General features: G+C 44.7%; 2 protein-coding genes across 6 annotated transcripts in view; one reads left to right on the top strand and one right to left on the bottom strand.

The window, feature by feature from the left end:
* The window catches only part of yipf3 (Yip1 domain family, member 3), a 788655-nt gene that overhangs the window by 684605 nt on the left and 84828 nt on the right, over window positions 1–19222 (top strand). The gene's annotated exons all lie outside the window — the stretch shown is intronic.
* The window catches only part of LOC140456037 (EH domain-containing protein 3-like), a 105815-nt gene that overhangs the window by 34205 nt on the left and 52388 nt on the right, over window positions 1–19222 (bottom strand). Inside the window, exon 2 of one of the 5 annotated variants that reach the window (XM_072550706.1) lies at window positions 12621–12797. The exons of 3 other annotated variants lie outside the window; for them this stretch is intronic. In XM_072550706.1, the coding sequence (XP_072406807.1) occupies window positions 12635–12797 (163 nt within the window). In that variant the 3' untranslated portion in view covers window positions 12621–12634. Of the gene's footprint in view, window positions 1–8682; window positions 12798–19222 lie in introns of those variants that run through there. One more of the 5 variants, XM_072550705.1, reaches the window with a different exon arrangement.

Genomic DNA, 19222 nt, shown 5'->3' with positions numbered 1-19222 from the left:
TTTTTCAAGGAGCTGCACTCCAAGGTCTCTTTGTTCAGCCACACTCCCTGAGACCTTACCATTACGTGTATAAGTCCTGCTAAGATTTGCTTTCCCAAAATGCAGCACCTTGCATTTATCTGAATTAAACTCCATCTGCCACTTCTCAGCCCATTGGTCCATCTGATCAAAATCCCGTTGTAATCTGAGGTAACCTGATTCGTTGTCCGCTACACCTCCAATTTTGGTGTCATCTGCAAACTTACTAACTGTACCTCTTATGCTCACATCCAAATCATTTATGTAAATGACAAAAAGTGTGGACCCAGCACCGATCCTTGTGGCATTCTGATGGTCACAGGCCTCCAGTCTGAAAAACAACCCTGCACCACCACCTTCTGTTTTCTGCCTACGAGCCAGTTCTGTATCCAATGGTTAGTTCTCCCCGTATTCCATGAGATCTAACCTTGCTAATCAGTCTCCCCTGAGAAACCTTGTCGAATGCCTTACTGAAGTCCATACAGATCACGTCCACCACTCTGACCTCATCAATCCTCTTTGTTACTTCTTCAAAAAACTCAATCAAGTTTGTGAGGCATGATTTCCCGTGCAGAGCCATGTTAACTAGTCCTAATCAGTCTTTGCCTTTCCAAATACATGTACATCCTATCCCTCAGGATGCCCACAACTAACGTCAGGCTCACCAGTCCATAGTTCCCTGGATTGTCCTTATCACTTTCTAATATAGTGGCACCACGTTAGCCAACCACCAGTTTTCCGGCACCTCACCTGTGACTATCAATGATACAAATATCTCAGCAAGGGTCTTAGCAATCACTTCTCAGCTTCCCACAGTGTTCTAGGGTACACCTGATCAGGTCCTGAGAATTTATCCACCTTTTCATTTTTCAAGATGTCCAGCACTTCCTCCTCTGTAAGAGTTTTTCAAGATGTCACCATCTATTTCCCCACATTCTATATCTTCCATGTCCTTCTCCACAGTAAATACTGTTGTAAAATACATGTTTAGTATCTCCCCCTCTATCTCCTGTGGCTCCACACAAAGGCCACCTTGCTGACCTTTGAGGGGCCCTATTCTCTCCCTAGTCACCCTTTTGTCCTTAAGGTGTTTGTAAAATCCCTTTGCATTCTCTTTAACCGTATTTGCCAAAGCTATCTCATGTCCCCCTTTTGCCCTCCTGATTTCCCTCTTAAGTATACTCCTATTGCCTTTTATACTCTTCGAAGGATCCACTCCATCCATCCTGTGTATACCTGACATGCTTCCTTCTTTTTCTTCACCAAACCCTCAATTTTTACAGTCATCCAGCTTTCCCTACATCCTCAAATAATTCAATAAGGCTTATGTGGCATAATCTGCTGGTGGTTTGGTTGGGGAGACACAGCTTGGGATAATAATAGATCATTCAGTCACCAAAGATTTTCTGAATGTGGATGTGGGGACTTTGGACATTTTGCAAAAGGTGAATAAGACCAAGCTGCAGGAATTTGCAGACAAGCTGCCATGCTGATTATCTCTAGTCAAATTAAGCTTTTCTAAATAATCATAAATCCTGTCTCTCAGAATCCACTCCAATAATTTTACCCACCACTGATGCAAGACTGACTGCCCCATAATTCCCAGGGTTATCGCTATTCCCTTTCTTGCACAAGGGAACAATTTTTGCCACCCTCCAACCATCTGGTAGTACTCCAGTGGACAATGAGGACGCAAAGATCATCATCAAAGTCGCAGCAATCTCTCCCCTCGCTTCCCGTAGCAACCTGGCCGATATCCCGTCTGGGCCGAGGGGACTTATCATTCCTCATGTTTTCCAAAACGTCCAGCACATCCTCCTTCTTAAAATCAATGTGTTTAAGCATATCAACCTGTTTCATGCTGTCTTCACAAACGACAAAGTCCCTCTCACAGGTGAATACTGAAGCGAAGTATTCCTTTAGGGCCTCCCCTACCTCTTCCACATCTCTTGACATCTAAGGTTCCCTCCCCCTACCATCCCTTCCTTGCTTCAGTGGGACAAACCTATCCAGCACTTGCAACAAGTGTTCCCAACAACCTCCACAATCTCTGCATTTCTCTGAGAACACCTATTCCCAATGTATTCTCCATAGTTCCAGCCTAATAGCATTGTAATACCCCCTCCCCAGTTAAATACTTTCCCATACCGTCTGCTCCTATCCCGCTCAATGACTATAGTAAAGGTCAGGGAATTGTGATCACCAAGAGATCTGACCCCTGACCTGGTTCATTGCTAAGCACCAAATCCAATATTCGGAGAAAGTGAGGACTGCAGATGCTGGAGATCAGAGCTTAAAAATGTGTTGCTGGAAAAGCGCAGCAGGCCAGGCAGCATCCAAGGAGAAAGAGAATCGATTTTCAGGCATAAGGGCTTATCCTTCTCCTTGGATGCTGCCTGACCTGCTGCGCTTTTCCAGCAACACATTTTTAAGACCAAATCCAATATGGCCTCCTCACATTCAGCCGATCTACATATTAAGTTAGGAATCCTTCCTGGACACAGCTGACAAAATCTGCTTGACCCAAACTATTTGCATTAAGGAAGCTTCAATAAATATGAGGGAGGTTGAAGTCACCCATGATAACAACCCTGTTACTTCTGCACTTTTCCAATTTCTGCCACCCAATCTGCTCCTCCGTATCTCTGTTGCTACTGGGGGGGTCTAGAGAAAACTCCCAATAAAGTGACTGCTCCTTTCCTGTTTCTGATTTCCATCCATACTAACTCAGTAGACAGACCTTCCCCAATGACCTCCCTTTCTGCAGCTGTGATACTATCCCTGATTAGTGATACCACTCCCCCACCTCTTTTACCTCCCTCCCTATTCCGTTTGAAACATCTCAATCCTGGAACATCCAAGAACCATTCCTATCCCTGTGATATCCAAGTCTCTGTAATGGCCACAACATCATAGTTCCAGGCACTGATCCATGCTCTAAGTTCATCATCATTATTCCTGACACTTCTTGAGTTAAAATAGATACACTTCGACCCGTCCTCTTTGTACAGGTCCCACCTTCCCCACAAGGTATCCCAATGATCCACATATCTAACGCCCTCCCTCACACACTTGTTCAAATTTGATTTCCATATAATTTATAGATTATTACCTAATGGCATCTTATAAAATGTGGTCTGATTTGTAAGCTTGTGGATGACACAAAGATTGGGGGAGCTGTGGATAGTAAGTGAGATTGCCAGAGGATGCAACAGGATAGAGATACAGTAGTGACATGGGTGCAGAAATAGCAGATTGAATTTAATCCAGACTAATGTGAGGTGATGCATTATTGACACTGTCATGTCGGAAGGAAGTACACAATAAATGAGAGAATATTTGGAAGCATTGACATACAGAGGGTCAAGGTACACAGGCCCACAGTTCCCTGAAAGTGACAGCACAAATAGTTAAGGTGGTCACGAAGGCGTATGTCATCCTTGCCTTCATCGATCGGGGTGTAGAGTATAAAACATGACAATTTATGTTGCAGTTGCAGTTAGGTCACATTTGGAATGTTAAATTTAGTTCTTGTCACCACAAAACTAGAAAGATTTGAAGGCTTTGGACAATGAACAGAAAAGGTTTACCAGGTTGTCACCTGGTTTTAGAGGTTTATAAGATGATCAGAGGAATAGATAGAGTAGACAGTCAGAAACTTTTTCCCCAGGTACAACAGAGTGTTACAAGGGGACATAAATTTAAGGTGAAGGGTGGAAGGTATAGGGGAGATGTCAGGGGTGGGTTCTTTACCCAGAGAGTGGTGGGGGCATGGAATGCGCTGCCCGTGGGAGTGGTAGAGTCAGAATCATTGGCGACCTTTAAGCGGCATTTGGATAGGTACATGGATGGGTGCTTAATCTAGGATAGAGGTTCGGCACAACATCGTGGGCCGAAGGGCCTGTTCTGTGCTGTATTGTTCTATGTTCTATGTATTAGCTATGAGTGGAGATTGAACAAACTTGGCTTATTTACGACCCTCAAGGATATTGCCAGGATCATGTGCTCGTGAGGCAAGGAATAGAAAGATCGGAGAGATGAATGTGTGGCGAAGGAGCTGGTGCAGGGTTACTAATCAGCGAGAATGTACATCGGTACTCAGAGAGGACATACTGGAGGGCTTATCGACTCGGGCAAAAAGAAGCGTATTTAAGGTTCAGGAAGCTAAAGTCGGACAGGGCCTGTGAGGAATGTAAAAAAAGCAGGAAAGAACTCAAGCAGGGAATGAGGACAGCAAGAAGAGGACATGAAATGACCTTGGCAAGTCGGGTTAAAGAGAATCCTAAGGCATTCTATACATACATTACAAACAAGAGGCTAACGAGGGAGAAAGTAGGACCACTCAAGGAAGGAGGGAACTTGTGCTTGCAGACTGAGGATGTGGGTGTGATCCTAAATGAGTACTTTGTGTCAGTATTCACCCAGGAGAAGGATATGGAGGATAGTGAGATTTGGGTGGAGCATGCTAACATGCTACGGTATTTTGAGATCAAGAAAGAAGTGGTGTTGGGTCTCTTAAAGAGCATAAAGGTGGATAGGTCCCCAGGTCATGATGCTATCCACTCCAGGTTATTGAGAGAGGCAGGGGAAGAGATTGTTTGGGTCTTGACCAATATGTTTGTGTCCTCATTAGCCACCAGAGAGGTCCTGGAGGACTGGCGAATAGCTAATGTTATTCCTCTGTTCAAGAAGGGAAATAGGGATAATCCAGGAAACTATAGATGGGTGTGTCTCACATTAATGGTTGGGATAGGGAATAGGATAGGATTTACACACATTTGGAAAAGCCAGCCCTAATTAGGGACGGTCAGCATGGCTTTGTGAAGCACGGATCATGCCTGACTAAAGTGATTGCATTTTTCAAAAAGGTGACAATGGTGACTGATGAGGGTAGAGCAGCGGATGTTGGCTACATGGGTTTTTGTAAGGCTTTCAGTAATGTTCCTCATGGTCGGCTCATCTAGAAGATTAAGATCTCAGTAGGATGGGATCCCCAGTGACTTGGCCACGTGGATTCAGAATTGGCTTGCCCATAGAAGGCAGAGGGTAGTGGTAGAAGGGTATTTTTCAAGCTGGAGGTCCGTGACTTAATGGTGTTCCACAGGGATCTGTACTGGGATCTCTGCTGGTTGTCATATTTATAAAAACGACTTGGATGAAAATGTAGATGGGTGGTTTAGTAAGTCTGCAGATGATACAAGGATCTGTGGAGTTGGGCATAGTGTAGAAGGTTGTCTAAGGATTCAGCAGGATATAGATCAGTGCAGATATGGGTGGAGAGATGATAGATGGAGTTTAATCTGGGTAAGTGTGAGGTGCTCCATTTGGGAATTCAAATGTTAAGGAAATGTATACAGTTAATAGCAGGACCCTGAACAGCATTGCTGTACAAAGGGATTTTGGAGTTCAATTTGATAGCTTCCTTGAAGTGGCCACACCAGTAGATAGGATGGTGAAGAAGGTGTATGGCATGCTTGCCTTTATTGGTTGAGGAATTAAGTACAAGAGTCAGGATTTCATGTTGCAGCTTTATAAGACTCTGGTCTGGCCACACCGAGAATTTTGCATTCAGTTCTGGTCACCACTTCACAGGAAGGATGTGGAGGATTTGCAGAGGGTGCAGAAGTGGTTTCCCAGGATGTTGCCTGGATTAGAGGGTATGAGCTGTAAGAAGAGATGACAAAAATTAGGGTTGTTTTCTCTAGGGGTGAGGGAGGAGGCTGAAGGGAGATTTGACAAAAGTTTATAAAATTGTGAGATGCAGAGATAGGGTTTTACCCAGAGATGAAATATCTAAAGTTAGGAAGCATGCATTTAAGGTGTAAGGGGCAAAGTTGAAAGGAGATGTGAGGTGTATGTATTTTACACAGAGAATGGTAGGGGTCTGGAATGCACTGCCAAGGATGGTGGAGGAGGCAGGTACAATAGGGTCGTGTAAGAGACTGTTAGATAAGCACATGGTTATGTAACGGATGAAGGGATATGGACAAGGGGCAGGCAGAAGGGATTCATTTAAATTGGCGTCATTTTCACCACAACATCCTGGGCCGAAGTGCCCGTTCCTGAGCTGTATTCTTCTAAGTTCTATTTTCAACTAATGTCAGAGGCTGAGGGGCTACCTGATAGAAATTTTCAAAATTATGAGAGGCATGGAGGGAATGCACAGATAGAATCTTTTCCTCAGGATAAAAATGTCACTCACAAGAGGAGATAGATTTCAGGTGAAAAGGTGAATTTTTAAAGCAAATGTGAGAGGGAAGAATTTTACCCAGAGGGTGGTAAATGCCCAGAATGTGCTGTCAGAGGATACAACAGCAACATTTAAGCAGCAAATTGTCAGAAACATGAATAGACGGGAAAAAAGGGATATGGACTGCACAGAGGCAAAAGGCTTTTAGTTTAGAAATGTATCATGTGTTGGCACAGGCTTGGTGGGCCAAAGGGCTACTTCTTGTGATGTACTGTTCTTTGTTGTTCCTATCTTATTAACATTGTTATCTCCAAGCATCAACTTACTGGAAAGATAAGGGCTGCACGTGGATGGGAACGCCATCACCTCAGAGTCCCCTCTCCATTGTGTGACCGTCATTGTCTTCAAATCCTGGAATTGCCCACTGAACAATTCTGGGGTACTGACACCACATTGTAGCAGGGAGGAGAAAGTGAGGACTGCAGATACTGGGTATCAGAGTCAAAGTGTGTGGTGCTGGAAAAGCTCAGCCGGTCAGGCAGCATCCCAGGAGCAGGAGAATCAACATTTCAGGCATAAGCCCTTCATCAGGATTGAGGCTTGTGGCCCATGGGGGCTGAGAGATAAATGGGAGGGCAATGAGGTGGGGGGTGGGGTAGGGGTAGGTAGCTGGGATTGCGATAGGTAGATGAAGGTGGGTGTGAAGGTGATAGGGCAGAGAGGAGTGTGGAGCACATAGGTAGGAAGGAAGATGGACAGGGAGGACAGTTCAAGAGGGTGGTGCTGAGTTGGAAGGTTGGATCTGGGGTAAGGTGGGGAGAGGGGAAATGAGGAAGCTGATGAAATTCACATTGGTCACGTGTGGTTGGAGGGTTCCAAGGTGAAAGATGAGGCATTCTTTCTCCAGGCGTCGGATGACCAGGGTTTGGAGGTGGAGCATTGTAAATGCTCAGGCGAAATAAAAACCATTAAGAAGGGAGGGCAGAAAAACAGGAACAGCAACTGAAATAAACAGGGCACAAAAATTGGCCAAAAAGCAAAGCATACTGGGAATCCTGAGCCAAGACAGACACACAAGATACAATTCTGCCCAGGGACAATCCTTGCAAGATTTACGCTTGGATAATTGAGAACTGGAGAGGCATCAGAGCACATTACAAAGTGTGTCAAACAAACATCACAAGATGTGTGGGACATGCCTCAGTAAGGCAGAAGACCAGGTGTGTATTCGGGACGAAACCAGACTTCCAGGCCCAAGCCAGACACATCGAACGGGTCCCTGTTAGCAAGCCATCGAGAACCATTAGCAGCATTTCAAGGTGATAAAGCCAATTAGTTTGATTCCACTGATTAGCCAAGTTCTTGGAAGGTTCCAAAATGTAGCCAGGAGGGTATAAGAACCTGGGCCTGGCAGGACTTGACCGGACCCCACTAGCCAGCCGACCTATCGGCAGGTCAGGATACAGCAGTGAGCAGAGCAGCTCACTCTCCGACCAGAGAGAGAATCAACTCATGAAGAGAGGTACAGACGGAACAATTCAACAGAGTAGCAAAAGATCTGGGAAGTGTTTTAATATTCAAAAGAATTGGATCATTAGAAATAGAGTTGGTAAAATTGTCGAGTGTAGTTTTCCCCTTTGTTGTCTCCAATAAAGTTGAACTTGGCTGACTGACTGCAGTCTCATGCTGTGTTGTCCTTACCTGATACACGCTCAGGATCCTGGGTAAATAAATATTGTGTACACTGGTCGAGGTGTCTGCAGGCTCTTAGAAACAATCATTACTCGGTAAAAGACATGGACTGTAGCAACTCAAAAACAGGGCTCACCACCATCTTCAGGCAAGAAGGAATGAGCAATAAAAACCAACCTTGTCAGAATCTCCTACACCCCGGGAGGCAACAGGAAATACTATGTGTCCACAAAGGCACAGTGGTTAGCACTGTGGTTAGCCTCACAGCGCCAAAGACCTGGGTTCAATTCCCGCCTCAGGACTGTGTGGAGTGTGCACATTCTCCCCGTGTCTGCGTGGGTATCCTCCGGGTGCTCCGGTTTCCTCCCACAGTCCAAAGATGTGTAGGTCAGGTGAATTGGCCATGCTAAATTGCCCATAGTGTTAGGTAAGGGGTAAATGTAGGGGTATGGATGGGTTGCGCTTCGGCGGGTCTGTTTCGAAGGGCCTGTTTCCACACTGTAAGTAATCTAATCTAAGTGAAATGACTGAACTGAAGTACTGTTGCTGGTTTAGGGCTTTTTTTTAACATGTTTCATTTCTTAATGTGAATGAAGAGCGCTGGAATCACTCATATAAAGATAAATGTCAGCTCCACCCATTGCTCTGAAATACAGGCCCTGTAAATGTACAGATGGACAATTGAAACTTAACCTCGGGTCTGCCGTCTGGGTCTGTCTTTTTTTCAGTGAATATTGTGTGGTCCAGATTTGACCAACATTTACACCATTGTTGTTCATGAGTGAGATAATGAGCTAATTTTATTACTTTGCATAAAGAGACATGCATGTCACCATTTGGCCCATTTCACAATAATGTCTCCATGGCGATACAATATTTTAATATTGAACCATGAGATATGCAAAAATTATTGTTACGAGACATAAAGTGACTTCACCCACACCAGGACCATCCAAATCCCTGAATTTGACTAACTGCAAATTATACAACATGAGACACAAAATGTACCGATAATTCTCCCAGGCTCTTTACTCTCTGGAATAGTGACAAATCTTGTGGGAAAACCTGAACCAAGCAGGAACGAGGAGGTGGGTGGTGGATGGGAGAGTGATACCACACGGCATGGGGACACCACCTGAAACTGGAGGGAATGATTCATGGCATCGGGAAAGTGGTCCAGGAAAAGGTCTGGGAGAGATTACAACTGGGGAAGGGGAAGAGAAGCCTGGAGCAGGGAGTGGTGAAGAGATGGGAGTGGGAGCAGGAGTGACACTTGGACAGTCCAGAGGGTGGGAATGGAGGGACAGTCTCGAGGGGTTGAATATCCTATTCTGCCACCTTTACTCAGGAACAAAAATTTCAAAACATTAAATCCTAACCTTTAGCTGGGCTTCACCAACCAAAATGTGAAAATACATCAGGTTTGAGCTGACAGATCACACAAGAGGAGCCACAGTCTCACTGCCTGTGTCAGTGGTTATAATCACATCTGTAGGGAGGAAAAACATTTCGTTGGAGGAAATTGAAAAATGCAGTCAGGGAGGGGAATGAGGAAAAGGCTGTAAACTTTGATTGAATGTCAGAGGGCTCCATCACCGGGTTTACAGCAGAACAACAGTCAAAATTGATGAAGGGAATGCTGAGAGATGGGTTCAACTCATCGGGCCATCCCCAACCCAGAGGAAAATGTTCATGGTAAAGACCAGAATGGGCGTGTGATCATCACCACTTTATATTTACAGTTGTGTAGATGAGTTAATACTAAAACAAGAAGAAACGGTGAGTCAGTGGCTGGAGCAGGTGTCGATGAGGATAAGGTAGAAACAGCTGAAAAATGGGCAGTAGACAGGGACACCCCGTATACTGAATCACAGCTGTGTACCTCACTGCACTGCACGAAGGTGGGAACTCACCCCATAGTTAAAGAGGACTCACTGAAAATTAGGGTGTTGTTCATACACAACATCAAAGATTCAAAATTAGTTTAATAATGAATTTCAAACCTTTGGGAGTGAAGTGAAATGTGTGTTTTTGATTCTCATTAAATCAAGTTTTTGTGCTTTACACCTTCAGGTTGTTCTCACAATCTCGATAAACTATTGTTTGGCAAATATCAAACTGAACTCAGCTTTTGAAAAAGTTAATGAACAGCAGATTGCAGCAGTGTTCCTGAACAAAGTATAATTACAACAACATCACTCACTGACTTGGCCCCACCCCCCTGTCTCTGACTCACAGTGAGTTAACTCTTTCTGTTGGCAACTTCCTTTCAATTCCCCCAGACACCTTCCATATCTCTAAATGTGTATTAATGAAAATTTACAGACAGCCCATTGGGATTTGCCTGTTAGAGACTTGGCCTTGACTACCAAGACATGTGTTATCTTCTGAGACAAAGTGTTTGTAAATGGGAGAACCTGAAACTGACTCCAATCTCTTGGGTGTCTGATTTTGAAGAAAACTGTTTCACACCATCAAACCTGGAGAGTTGTTTCTGAGATTGGGATGAGAGTCACCAAGTCATGCAGCACAGAAACAGATCCTTGGGTCACGCTGACCATCATCCCAAACTAAACTCATCCCACCTGCCTGCGCTTGGCCCATATCCCTCCAAACAATTCTTATTCATGTGGTTATCGCAATCTCTTTTAAATGTTGTAACTGGAGCTGCATCTACCACTTCCTGTGGAAGTTCATTCCACACATGAACCACTCTGTGTAAAAAACTTGCATCTCATGTCGTTATTAAATCTTTCTCCTCTCATCCTAAAAATATACCCTCTTGTCTTGAAATCTCCCACCCAAAGGATCAGGTACCTGCCACTCACTTTATCTACACCCCTCATGATTTTATAAACTTGTATAAGGTCATCTCTCACCCTCCGACACCCCCAATGAAAACACTCAGCCTATCTAGCATTTCATTATAACCCGAATCCTCCATTCCTGGGAACATCCTGGTAATCCTCTTCTGAAATAAATTGATAAATGCATTGATAAACAATGCTATTTTCAGCACTCAATGGTGAAATTACATGACGTTTAAGAAGCGGTTCAGTGATGTAGCCTGTGAGCAGCGTTCTGATCACCTTGGGAGCTGTTCAGATTACCCAATCAAGGGACAATGTGGGAAAGTCGATTTGAAGGAGAAGATCAACAACAATCTCCTCGAATGGAGGACCTTTTTTATGACCCAGGGGAAAGACAAGATGGTACAACCCCCAGGACAGCTAAAAACCATTGTACAAAGGTGAGCGTGGAGGGAAGTGTGAAGGGAGGATAATAGGCAGGAGGGGGAGGGGCTGCAGTTGGTGGGAGCGTGTGAAGGAAGATGGACAGAGTGGCAGGTGGGTGAGGGGTTTCAATGGAATGTGTGTGTGAGGGAGTAGCATGGAGGTGGGTGAGAAAGATAGAGGACAAGGGTAGTGGGAGAGACTGGTGCCGGGTGGAGGGGTATATTGTCAGGTCGGTGAGAGAAAGCTTGGGGTGTGTAAGGGCTGGGATGGAGTGAGGGAGCATTTGAGTTCTGCTGGCACCACGTCGGAGAGGAACGAGACTGATGGATCTGCTGGGGTTATGTGGAGAGTGGGGATATGTTGAAGGCGCTGTGTCAGGTCCAGAAGGTTTAGTGATGGGGTTGTGCTACCAGGTCGGGACAGAGGGTCAGTACCACCTGGGTCACTTTGGGTGGGGTTTCAGGTTAGTGAGGCAGGGGCTGGGTGGGTGTTGGGTGGTGATGGGAGAATGCAAATTGCTCTCAGTTCCAATTCCATTGGCAGAAGCAGGGTGTGTCTGTTCAGGGACAGCTTTCCCATTTCGTGGGGTTGCTCTGAATGGGGTTTGAAAGCTGGTCAAAGGGAGGGGCTTTTGTTTTGCTGGTAATGGGGTGGGGGGGCGGGGGAGGTGTCCCGTTCCAATGGGGTTGTGGAAAGGGCGAAGGGGAGTAGTGGGTCAGTGATGAGGGATCTGTGGACTCTTGGGGTTGGTGAGGAGGTGATGGAGCTTCGAGGCCAGCTGGGTCATAGGTGTCAGGTTGAGCGGGTTTGTCCAGTCTGACACGGTCATATTGAGGGTGTTGTCGGGTCAAGGGGAATGGGGAAAGTCTGTCAGTGACAACGACTGACTCCCGATCAGAAATTCGGGCCAATGAAATGTAACTTGGATGATTCCATTGATTGGAATCATTGAACTAAAGAACCAGTGGGAACAGAGACTGAAATGGGGAATAAAATACTCCCTGTTGATGCTGATGTATGTAAATAACTTTGAATGAAGAATAAATGCTGTATTCTTTACTTGATTTGGAGATGCCAGTGTTGAACTGGGGTGTACAAAGTACCACCTGATGAAGGAGCGTCGCTCCAAAAGCTAGTGTGCTTCCAATTAAACCTGTTGGACTATAACCTGGTATTGTGTGATTTTTAACTTTGTATTCTTTACTGACTGCCAGTAGACGGCAGTGTTTATAAACAGGATACCGGGATTTCTGAGATAGGACATTGGTGGAATTGTTAAAATTCCCAATGTGGGCACATGTCCATAATATGTCTAAGGAACAGTCACTGCATTCAATGGAAGTTCGGGAGAAGAGTCTATCTTTCTCGAGGTATGGAGACCAGAGCTATGCAAGTACTGTAGCTTTTTGCAATGTGGAGTTTGGGGAAGACAAAACAGTTTTAGAATTAAGCACATTGTATAAAATGTATAAATGTAACAGAACCTTATAGAAAGGTTTCATTCCAATTCCTTTTCAAAAGCTATTTGTGTTAGTCCACCTTTCTTATCCCAAACGATAAGAAATTTCCCATTAAGTATTCTCTTGTCTTTTTCCAAGTCTTTCAGGAAATCAAGGACAAGTTCTTCATATTGTTTCACATCAGTGATGTTGGAAATAGTCCTGCAATGGAATTAAGAATAACAGACATTTGATTCATTCCTCGTGACAAAACCTGTCTGAATCAAGTAGATTAACAGGCCAATAGCAACAGGAGTCAGTCTCTCAGCCCATTGGGAACCCTCCATCATTCCGTTCCATCATGATTACAGGAACAGAATCGAAAAGCAATCAGAATGGACAGTCCCGAGGCCGATAAGGGGATACAATTTTGGTGAGGAATTCTGAGAGTCGACATAAACTTAACGGCACTGTTCAAAAATTGCATGGCAGAGGGACAGGGGAATTTTGGTGCACCGATTTTTATTGAGAGAGTGAATAGCAAAGCAAACAACGCCTTGGCTTTATAACGAGATGATTGATTCCTCAATTGAGGAAGTTTTGCTGAACCCCTATGAAATTCTGTTATGACCATTGTGGACATTGATGATCACATTTTAGGGAATACATGAGTCTCCTTAAGAGGTTGCAGAGCGTTCTCACTAGAATGGTTCCACAAAGGAGGACTATGAGACTTGTAAGGAACAGCAGAAATGAATATGAATGCAATCCATAAAAATCAAAAACGGACCGCAAAAGTTTCCACTGGTGATGATTTGGCTAAAACGTATGTGGGTCCATTCCAGACAGAGTTGGATGGATTTATTTTCAGGAATAGAGAAGTGGTCGAGGAGCTGAATGAATATAGAACATAGAACATAGAACATAGAACAATACAGCACAGAACAGGCCCTTCGGCCCACGATGTTGTGCCGAACTTCTATCCTAGATTAAGCACCCATCCATGTACCTATCCAAATGCCGCTTAAAGGTCGCCAATGAATCTGACTCTACCACTCCCACGGGCAGCGCATTCCATGCCCCCACCACTCTCTGGGTGAAGAACCCACCCCTGACATCTCCCCTATACCATCCACCCTTCACCTTAAATTTATGTCCCCTTGTAACACTCTGTTGTACCCGGGGAAAAAGTTTCTGACTGTCTACTCTATCTATTCCTCTGATCATCTTATAAACCTCTATCAAGTCACCCCTCATCCTTCGCCGTTCCAACGAGAAAAGGCCGAGAACTCTCAACCTATCCTCGTACGACCTACTCTCCATTCCAGGCAACATCCTGGTAAATCTTCTCTGCACCCTCTCCAAAGCTTCCACATCTTTCCTAAAGTGAGGCGACCAGAACTGCACACAGTACTCCAAATGTGGCCTAACCAAAGTCCTGTACAGCTGCAACATCACCTCACGACTCTTGAATTCAATCCCTCTGCTAATGAACGATAATACTCCATAGGCCTTCTTACAAACTCTATCCACCTGAGTGGCAACCTTCAAAGATCTATGTACATAGACCCCAAGATCCCTCTGTTCCTCCACCTGACCAAGAACCCTACCATTAACCCTGTATTCCGCATTCTTATTTGTTCTTCCAAAATGGACAACTTCACACTTGGCAGGGTTGAACTCCATCTGCCACTCCTCAGCCCAGCTCTGCATCTTATCTAAGTCCCTCTGCAGCCGACAACAGCCCTCCTCACTGTCCACAACTCCACCTATCTTTGTATCATCTGCAAATTTACTGACCCACCCTTCGACTCCCTCATCTAAGTCATTAATAAAAATTACAAACAGCAGAGGACCCAGAACTGATCCTTGCGGAACTCCACTTGTAACTGGACTCCATGCTGAAAATTTACCATCTACTACCACTCTCTGACTTCGACCGGTTAGCCAGTTTTCTATCCAATTGGCCAAATTTCCCTCTATCCCATGCCTCCTGACTTTCCGCATAAGCCTACCATGGGGAACCTTATCAAATGCCTTACTAAAATCCATGTACACTACATCCACTGCTCTACCCTCATCCACATGCTTGGTCACCTCCTCGAAGAATTCAATAAGACTTGTAAGGCAAGACCTACCCTTCACAAATCCGTGCTGGCTGTCCCTAATCAAGCAGTGCCGTTCCAGATACTCGTAAATCCTATCCCTCAGTACCCTTTCCATTACTTTGCCTACCACAGAAGTAAGACTAACTGGCCTGTAATTCCCGGGGTTATCCCTATTCCCTTTTTTGAACAGGGGCACAACATTTGCTACTCTCCAGTCCCCTGGTACCACCCCCGTTGCCAGTGAAGACGAGAAGATCATTGCCAACGGTACTGCAATTTCCTCTCTTGCTTCCCACATAATCCTAGGATATATCCCGTCAGGCCCGGGGGACTTGTCTATCCTCAAGTTGTTCAAAATGTCCAACACATCTTCCTTCCTAACAGATATCTCTTCTAGCTTATCAGTCCGTTTCACACTCTCCTCTTCAACAATACAGTCCCTCTCGTTCGTAAATACTGAAGAGAAGTACTTGTTCAAGACCTCTCCTATCTCTTCCGACTCAATACACAGTCTCCCACCACTGTCCTTGATCGGACCTACCCTCGTTCTCGTCATTCTCAGGTTGTGTCTGTTTTCACTGAAGTGGTGGATCCAGTGACTGTGATGCCATTGAATGTCAGTGGGTGATGTTTACCTTCTCTCTTGTTGGAGATGGTCATTGCCTGACAGTTATGTGGTGCAAAGCAAATTGGTGCAGTTATGGACAGTGGGGAAGGTTGTCAACGGATACAGCAACAAATGGAGATCACTTGGAAAGATGGGCAATGAAATGGCATGTGGAGGTTAATCCAGACAATTGTGAGATAATGCACTTTGGAAAGTTAAATGGAAGAATTCAAAATTATACAAAAAAAAGTCAAGAATTAATCTGCAGAGGGATCTTGGGTCAAGTCCATAGCTCCCTGAAAGTGGCAATACAAATGGATAAGGTTGGAGAGAAGACATAACGGCATGTTTGCCTTCATCAGTCTGGGGCTTGAGAGTAAAAGTTGCAAAGTCATGCTGCAGATTACAGGAAGGATGCAGGGCCTTGGACATGGTGCAAAAGAGATTTATCAGGATGTTGCCTGGATTGGAGTGTATTCACTATAAGGAGAGTTTGGGCACACTCGGATTGTTTTCACTAGAACATCAGAGCCTGAGGGGGGAACTGATGGAAGTATATTAAATAATGAGAGGCATAGAGAGGGTGGATAGTCAGAGTCTTTATCCCAGGGTGGAAATCTCAAACGCTAGTGGGCATAGGTTTTTGGTGAGAGGAGAATGTACGAGGAGAGGTTTTTATGCTCAGTGTGGTCAGCGACTGGAATGTGCTACCCAGGGCGCTGGATGATGTAGATATGGGAGTAAAGTTTAAAAGACGTTTGGACAGAAACACAAAACACGCCGGGAACAGAGGGACATGGACCTTGTGCAGGCAGATAGGGTTAGGGTTAGGGTTAGGGTTAGGTCAGCTCAGATATTTGGGCTAAACAGTCTATTCCTGTGCTTTACTCTTCCAGTGTGACTCTTCTTTAGAGATTTATTTGGACTTGTGTTCAGTCAGTCCCATCGAAGAAGGAAATGGTTAATGAGCATGTGCCAGGTATGACTCCAACCAGTGGAAATTCTTCCCGGTTCCCATTGATTCCAGGTTTACTGGAATTCCTTAATATCACATTTGTTCAGACACAGCCTCGATGGCAAGGGCGGTCTCTCTCACCTCAGCCCTGGAAATCAGCTCCTTTGGAAATGTCTCCTCCCACCATCAACACACAAAGTTAACAACGTGTACCATTTACAAGAAACACTGCAGTATCTCACTGAACCCTACCCACCATCGACAAGGCACTGGTCAGGAGTACGATAGACTACACACCACTTGCCTGTATAGGGAAGGCTGGAAAATCCCTCAGATTGTATTGCAACCAATCACCTTGCTCCTTTTGCATCACTGTCCAAATCTGTGCTCTCTACTATCTATGATTTGGAGATGCCAGTGTTGGACTGGGGTGTAAAAAGTTAAAAGTTAAAACTCACACAACACCAGGTTATAGTCCAAAAAGTTTAATTGGAAGCACTGGCTTTTGCAGCGCTGCTCCTTCATCAGGTGGTTGTGGAGTACACAATCGTAAAGCACAGAATTTATGGCAAAAGTTTACAGTGTGACTTAGCCCCCTTTCCACACACACACACACACACACACACACACACACACACACACACACACACACACACACACACACACACACACACGTTGGTGGGGTGAATTTGAACTTGCAGAGTTACCTTGTACTTTGCTCAAAAACTGCACAAATCCATGTGAGACTCTGTTAACTCACTTTTTAGATAAGAATCAGTCTAAACGTTATGGCACAGACAACAGAACACAGGGGGCTAACACCTTCAACATCTTAACAGCTTATCTGGGCTGACACCAATGGTTACAGTTAACCTGAGAATGTAACTTTTTAAAAACTTTTTGAGACTTACATATGAAAGAAGTGAAACTATCATGGTCATTCTAACAGATGAGAGACTTAACAAACAATCAAGGTACTTTTCAATGTATAATTTCAGTTACATCACACTATAAACTTTTGCTATAAATTATGTGTCTTACAATTGCGTACTCCACATCCACCTGATGAAGGAGCAACGCTCCGAGAGCGTGCTTCCAATTAAACCTGTTGGACTATAACCTGGTGTTGTGTGATGTTTAACTCTCTACTCCCTAGAAGGACTGAGGGCAGTAATTTCATGAGAACACCACCTCCTGCAAGATCCCCTCCAAACCACACACAACCCTGACTTGAAAATATATCACCGTTCCTTCAGTATCACTGGATCAAATACCTGGAACTCCCTTTCTGACAGCATTGTGGATGCCCAAGTACCCAAAGGATGGCAGCAGTTCGTGAACTCAGCTCACCGATGCCATCTCCAGGGCAATTAGGGATAGATCAAACCCAAATCTCATGAATGGAGAAAAAAATAAACCAACCTCAGGATCTGACCATTAGAGAGACCCACACTCCTACCCTTTGTACTGACCCACCTCACCCACCTCACCCACTCTACACTCCCATGACAGCATCCTGTGGATCATCTACCTGGTAACACACACCTATCAGCCTGGGAGTCAGTGCTGATGCTTGGTCTCTCAGGTACAGTGCCATCAGCAGTCAGGAGCCAGCAGTGCTTGAGGGTCACTGAATGCAGCAAGCATTCCCTGAGAGAGCTGATGTGGGGCTCTTATCAGCTCTCCAGTCAGTGGGCAAGACACTGATCACCTCCATTCAATTACCAGCCTGTGAGCTACCGACTCACAATCGCATCTATTAGAACTACACCCTTTGGGATAAAGAATCCCTCAGCTGTATCCTTTCTGCTACAAAATCTGATTTACAAAGGGATATTGTCAGACATTTATTTGAAATCAAACAAACTTCCCACAGGACTCACTGTTTTCTTCCCGGGTTATAGAGAGTTTTCTGGGACTGAGAGGGTGTTCCTCATGGGACTGACATCTCAAACTCTGACATCACCCTCTGTCCTTATAACGGGTACATTTTCACTTCCTCAGATATCAGACATCTCAAAGAAGAAAGATATTTGGGGTTATCCACTGAAGCTAAATAACAATTATTCTTGTCTGCATTCAGAAAGGGAGATAAAATAAATCTCTTAAATATGACCGAAATCCAAGAGACTGGTGAGGATGAGGAGTTGGAGAAGATTAGTCTTAGTAAAGAAATGGTAATGGAGAAACTGATCAGATGAAATCTGACTCAACCCTGATACATAATTCTTTGAAGTTTGCATCAAATGTAGACAGAGTGGTTAAGAAGGCGTTGAGCACACTTGCCTTCATTGCTCAGATGTTTGAGTATCAGAGTTGGGACACTGTGTTGAGGTTGTACAGGAGATTGGTGAGGCCTCTTCTGGAGTATTGTGTCCAGTTCTGGTCACTCTGTTATAGGATGGATATTATGAAAGCTAGAGAGAGGTTTCAGAAGAGATTTCTGAGGATTTGTCCAGGAAAGAAGGGTTTGAACGAAAAGGAGAGGTAGGATAGACTGGGACTTCTTTCACTGGAGTTTGAAGGGTGACCCTACAGAGGTTTATAAAATCGTGAGGGATCTAAATACGGTGAATGGCAGGTGCCTCTTCCCTCGAGTGGGGAATTAAGACAAGGAGGAGTATTTTTAAGGTGAAAGGAAAAAGATTTTAAAAAGACATGAGAGGCAACTTTTCCGCACAGGTGAGTTTGTGTGTGGAATGAACATCCAAAGAAAGTGGTGAATATGGGTACAGCTACAATGTTTAAGGGACATTTGGATAAGAACATAGAAGAATACAGCGCAGTACAGGCCCTTCGGCCCTCGATGTTGCGCCGATCAAAGCCCACCTAACCTTCACTAACCCACTATCCTCCATATACCTATCCAATGCCCGCTTAAATACCCATAAAGAGGGAGAGTCCACCACTGCTACTGGCAGGGCATTACATGAACTTACGACTCGCTGAGTGAAGAACCTACCCCTAACATCAGTCC

This window comes from Chiloscyllium punctatum, chromosome 3, assembly GCF_047496795.1.
Source record: "Chiloscyllium punctatum isolate Juve2018m chromosome 3, sChiPun1.3, whole genome shotgun sequence".
Classification (NCBI taxonomy): domain Eukaryota; kingdom Metazoa; phylum Chordata; class Chondrichthyes; order Orectolobiformes; family Hemiscylliidae; genus Chiloscyllium; species Chiloscyllium punctatum.
Note: the sequence above shows the minus strand (reverse complement) of the source record. Positions and strands in the feature narration are given on the sequence as shown.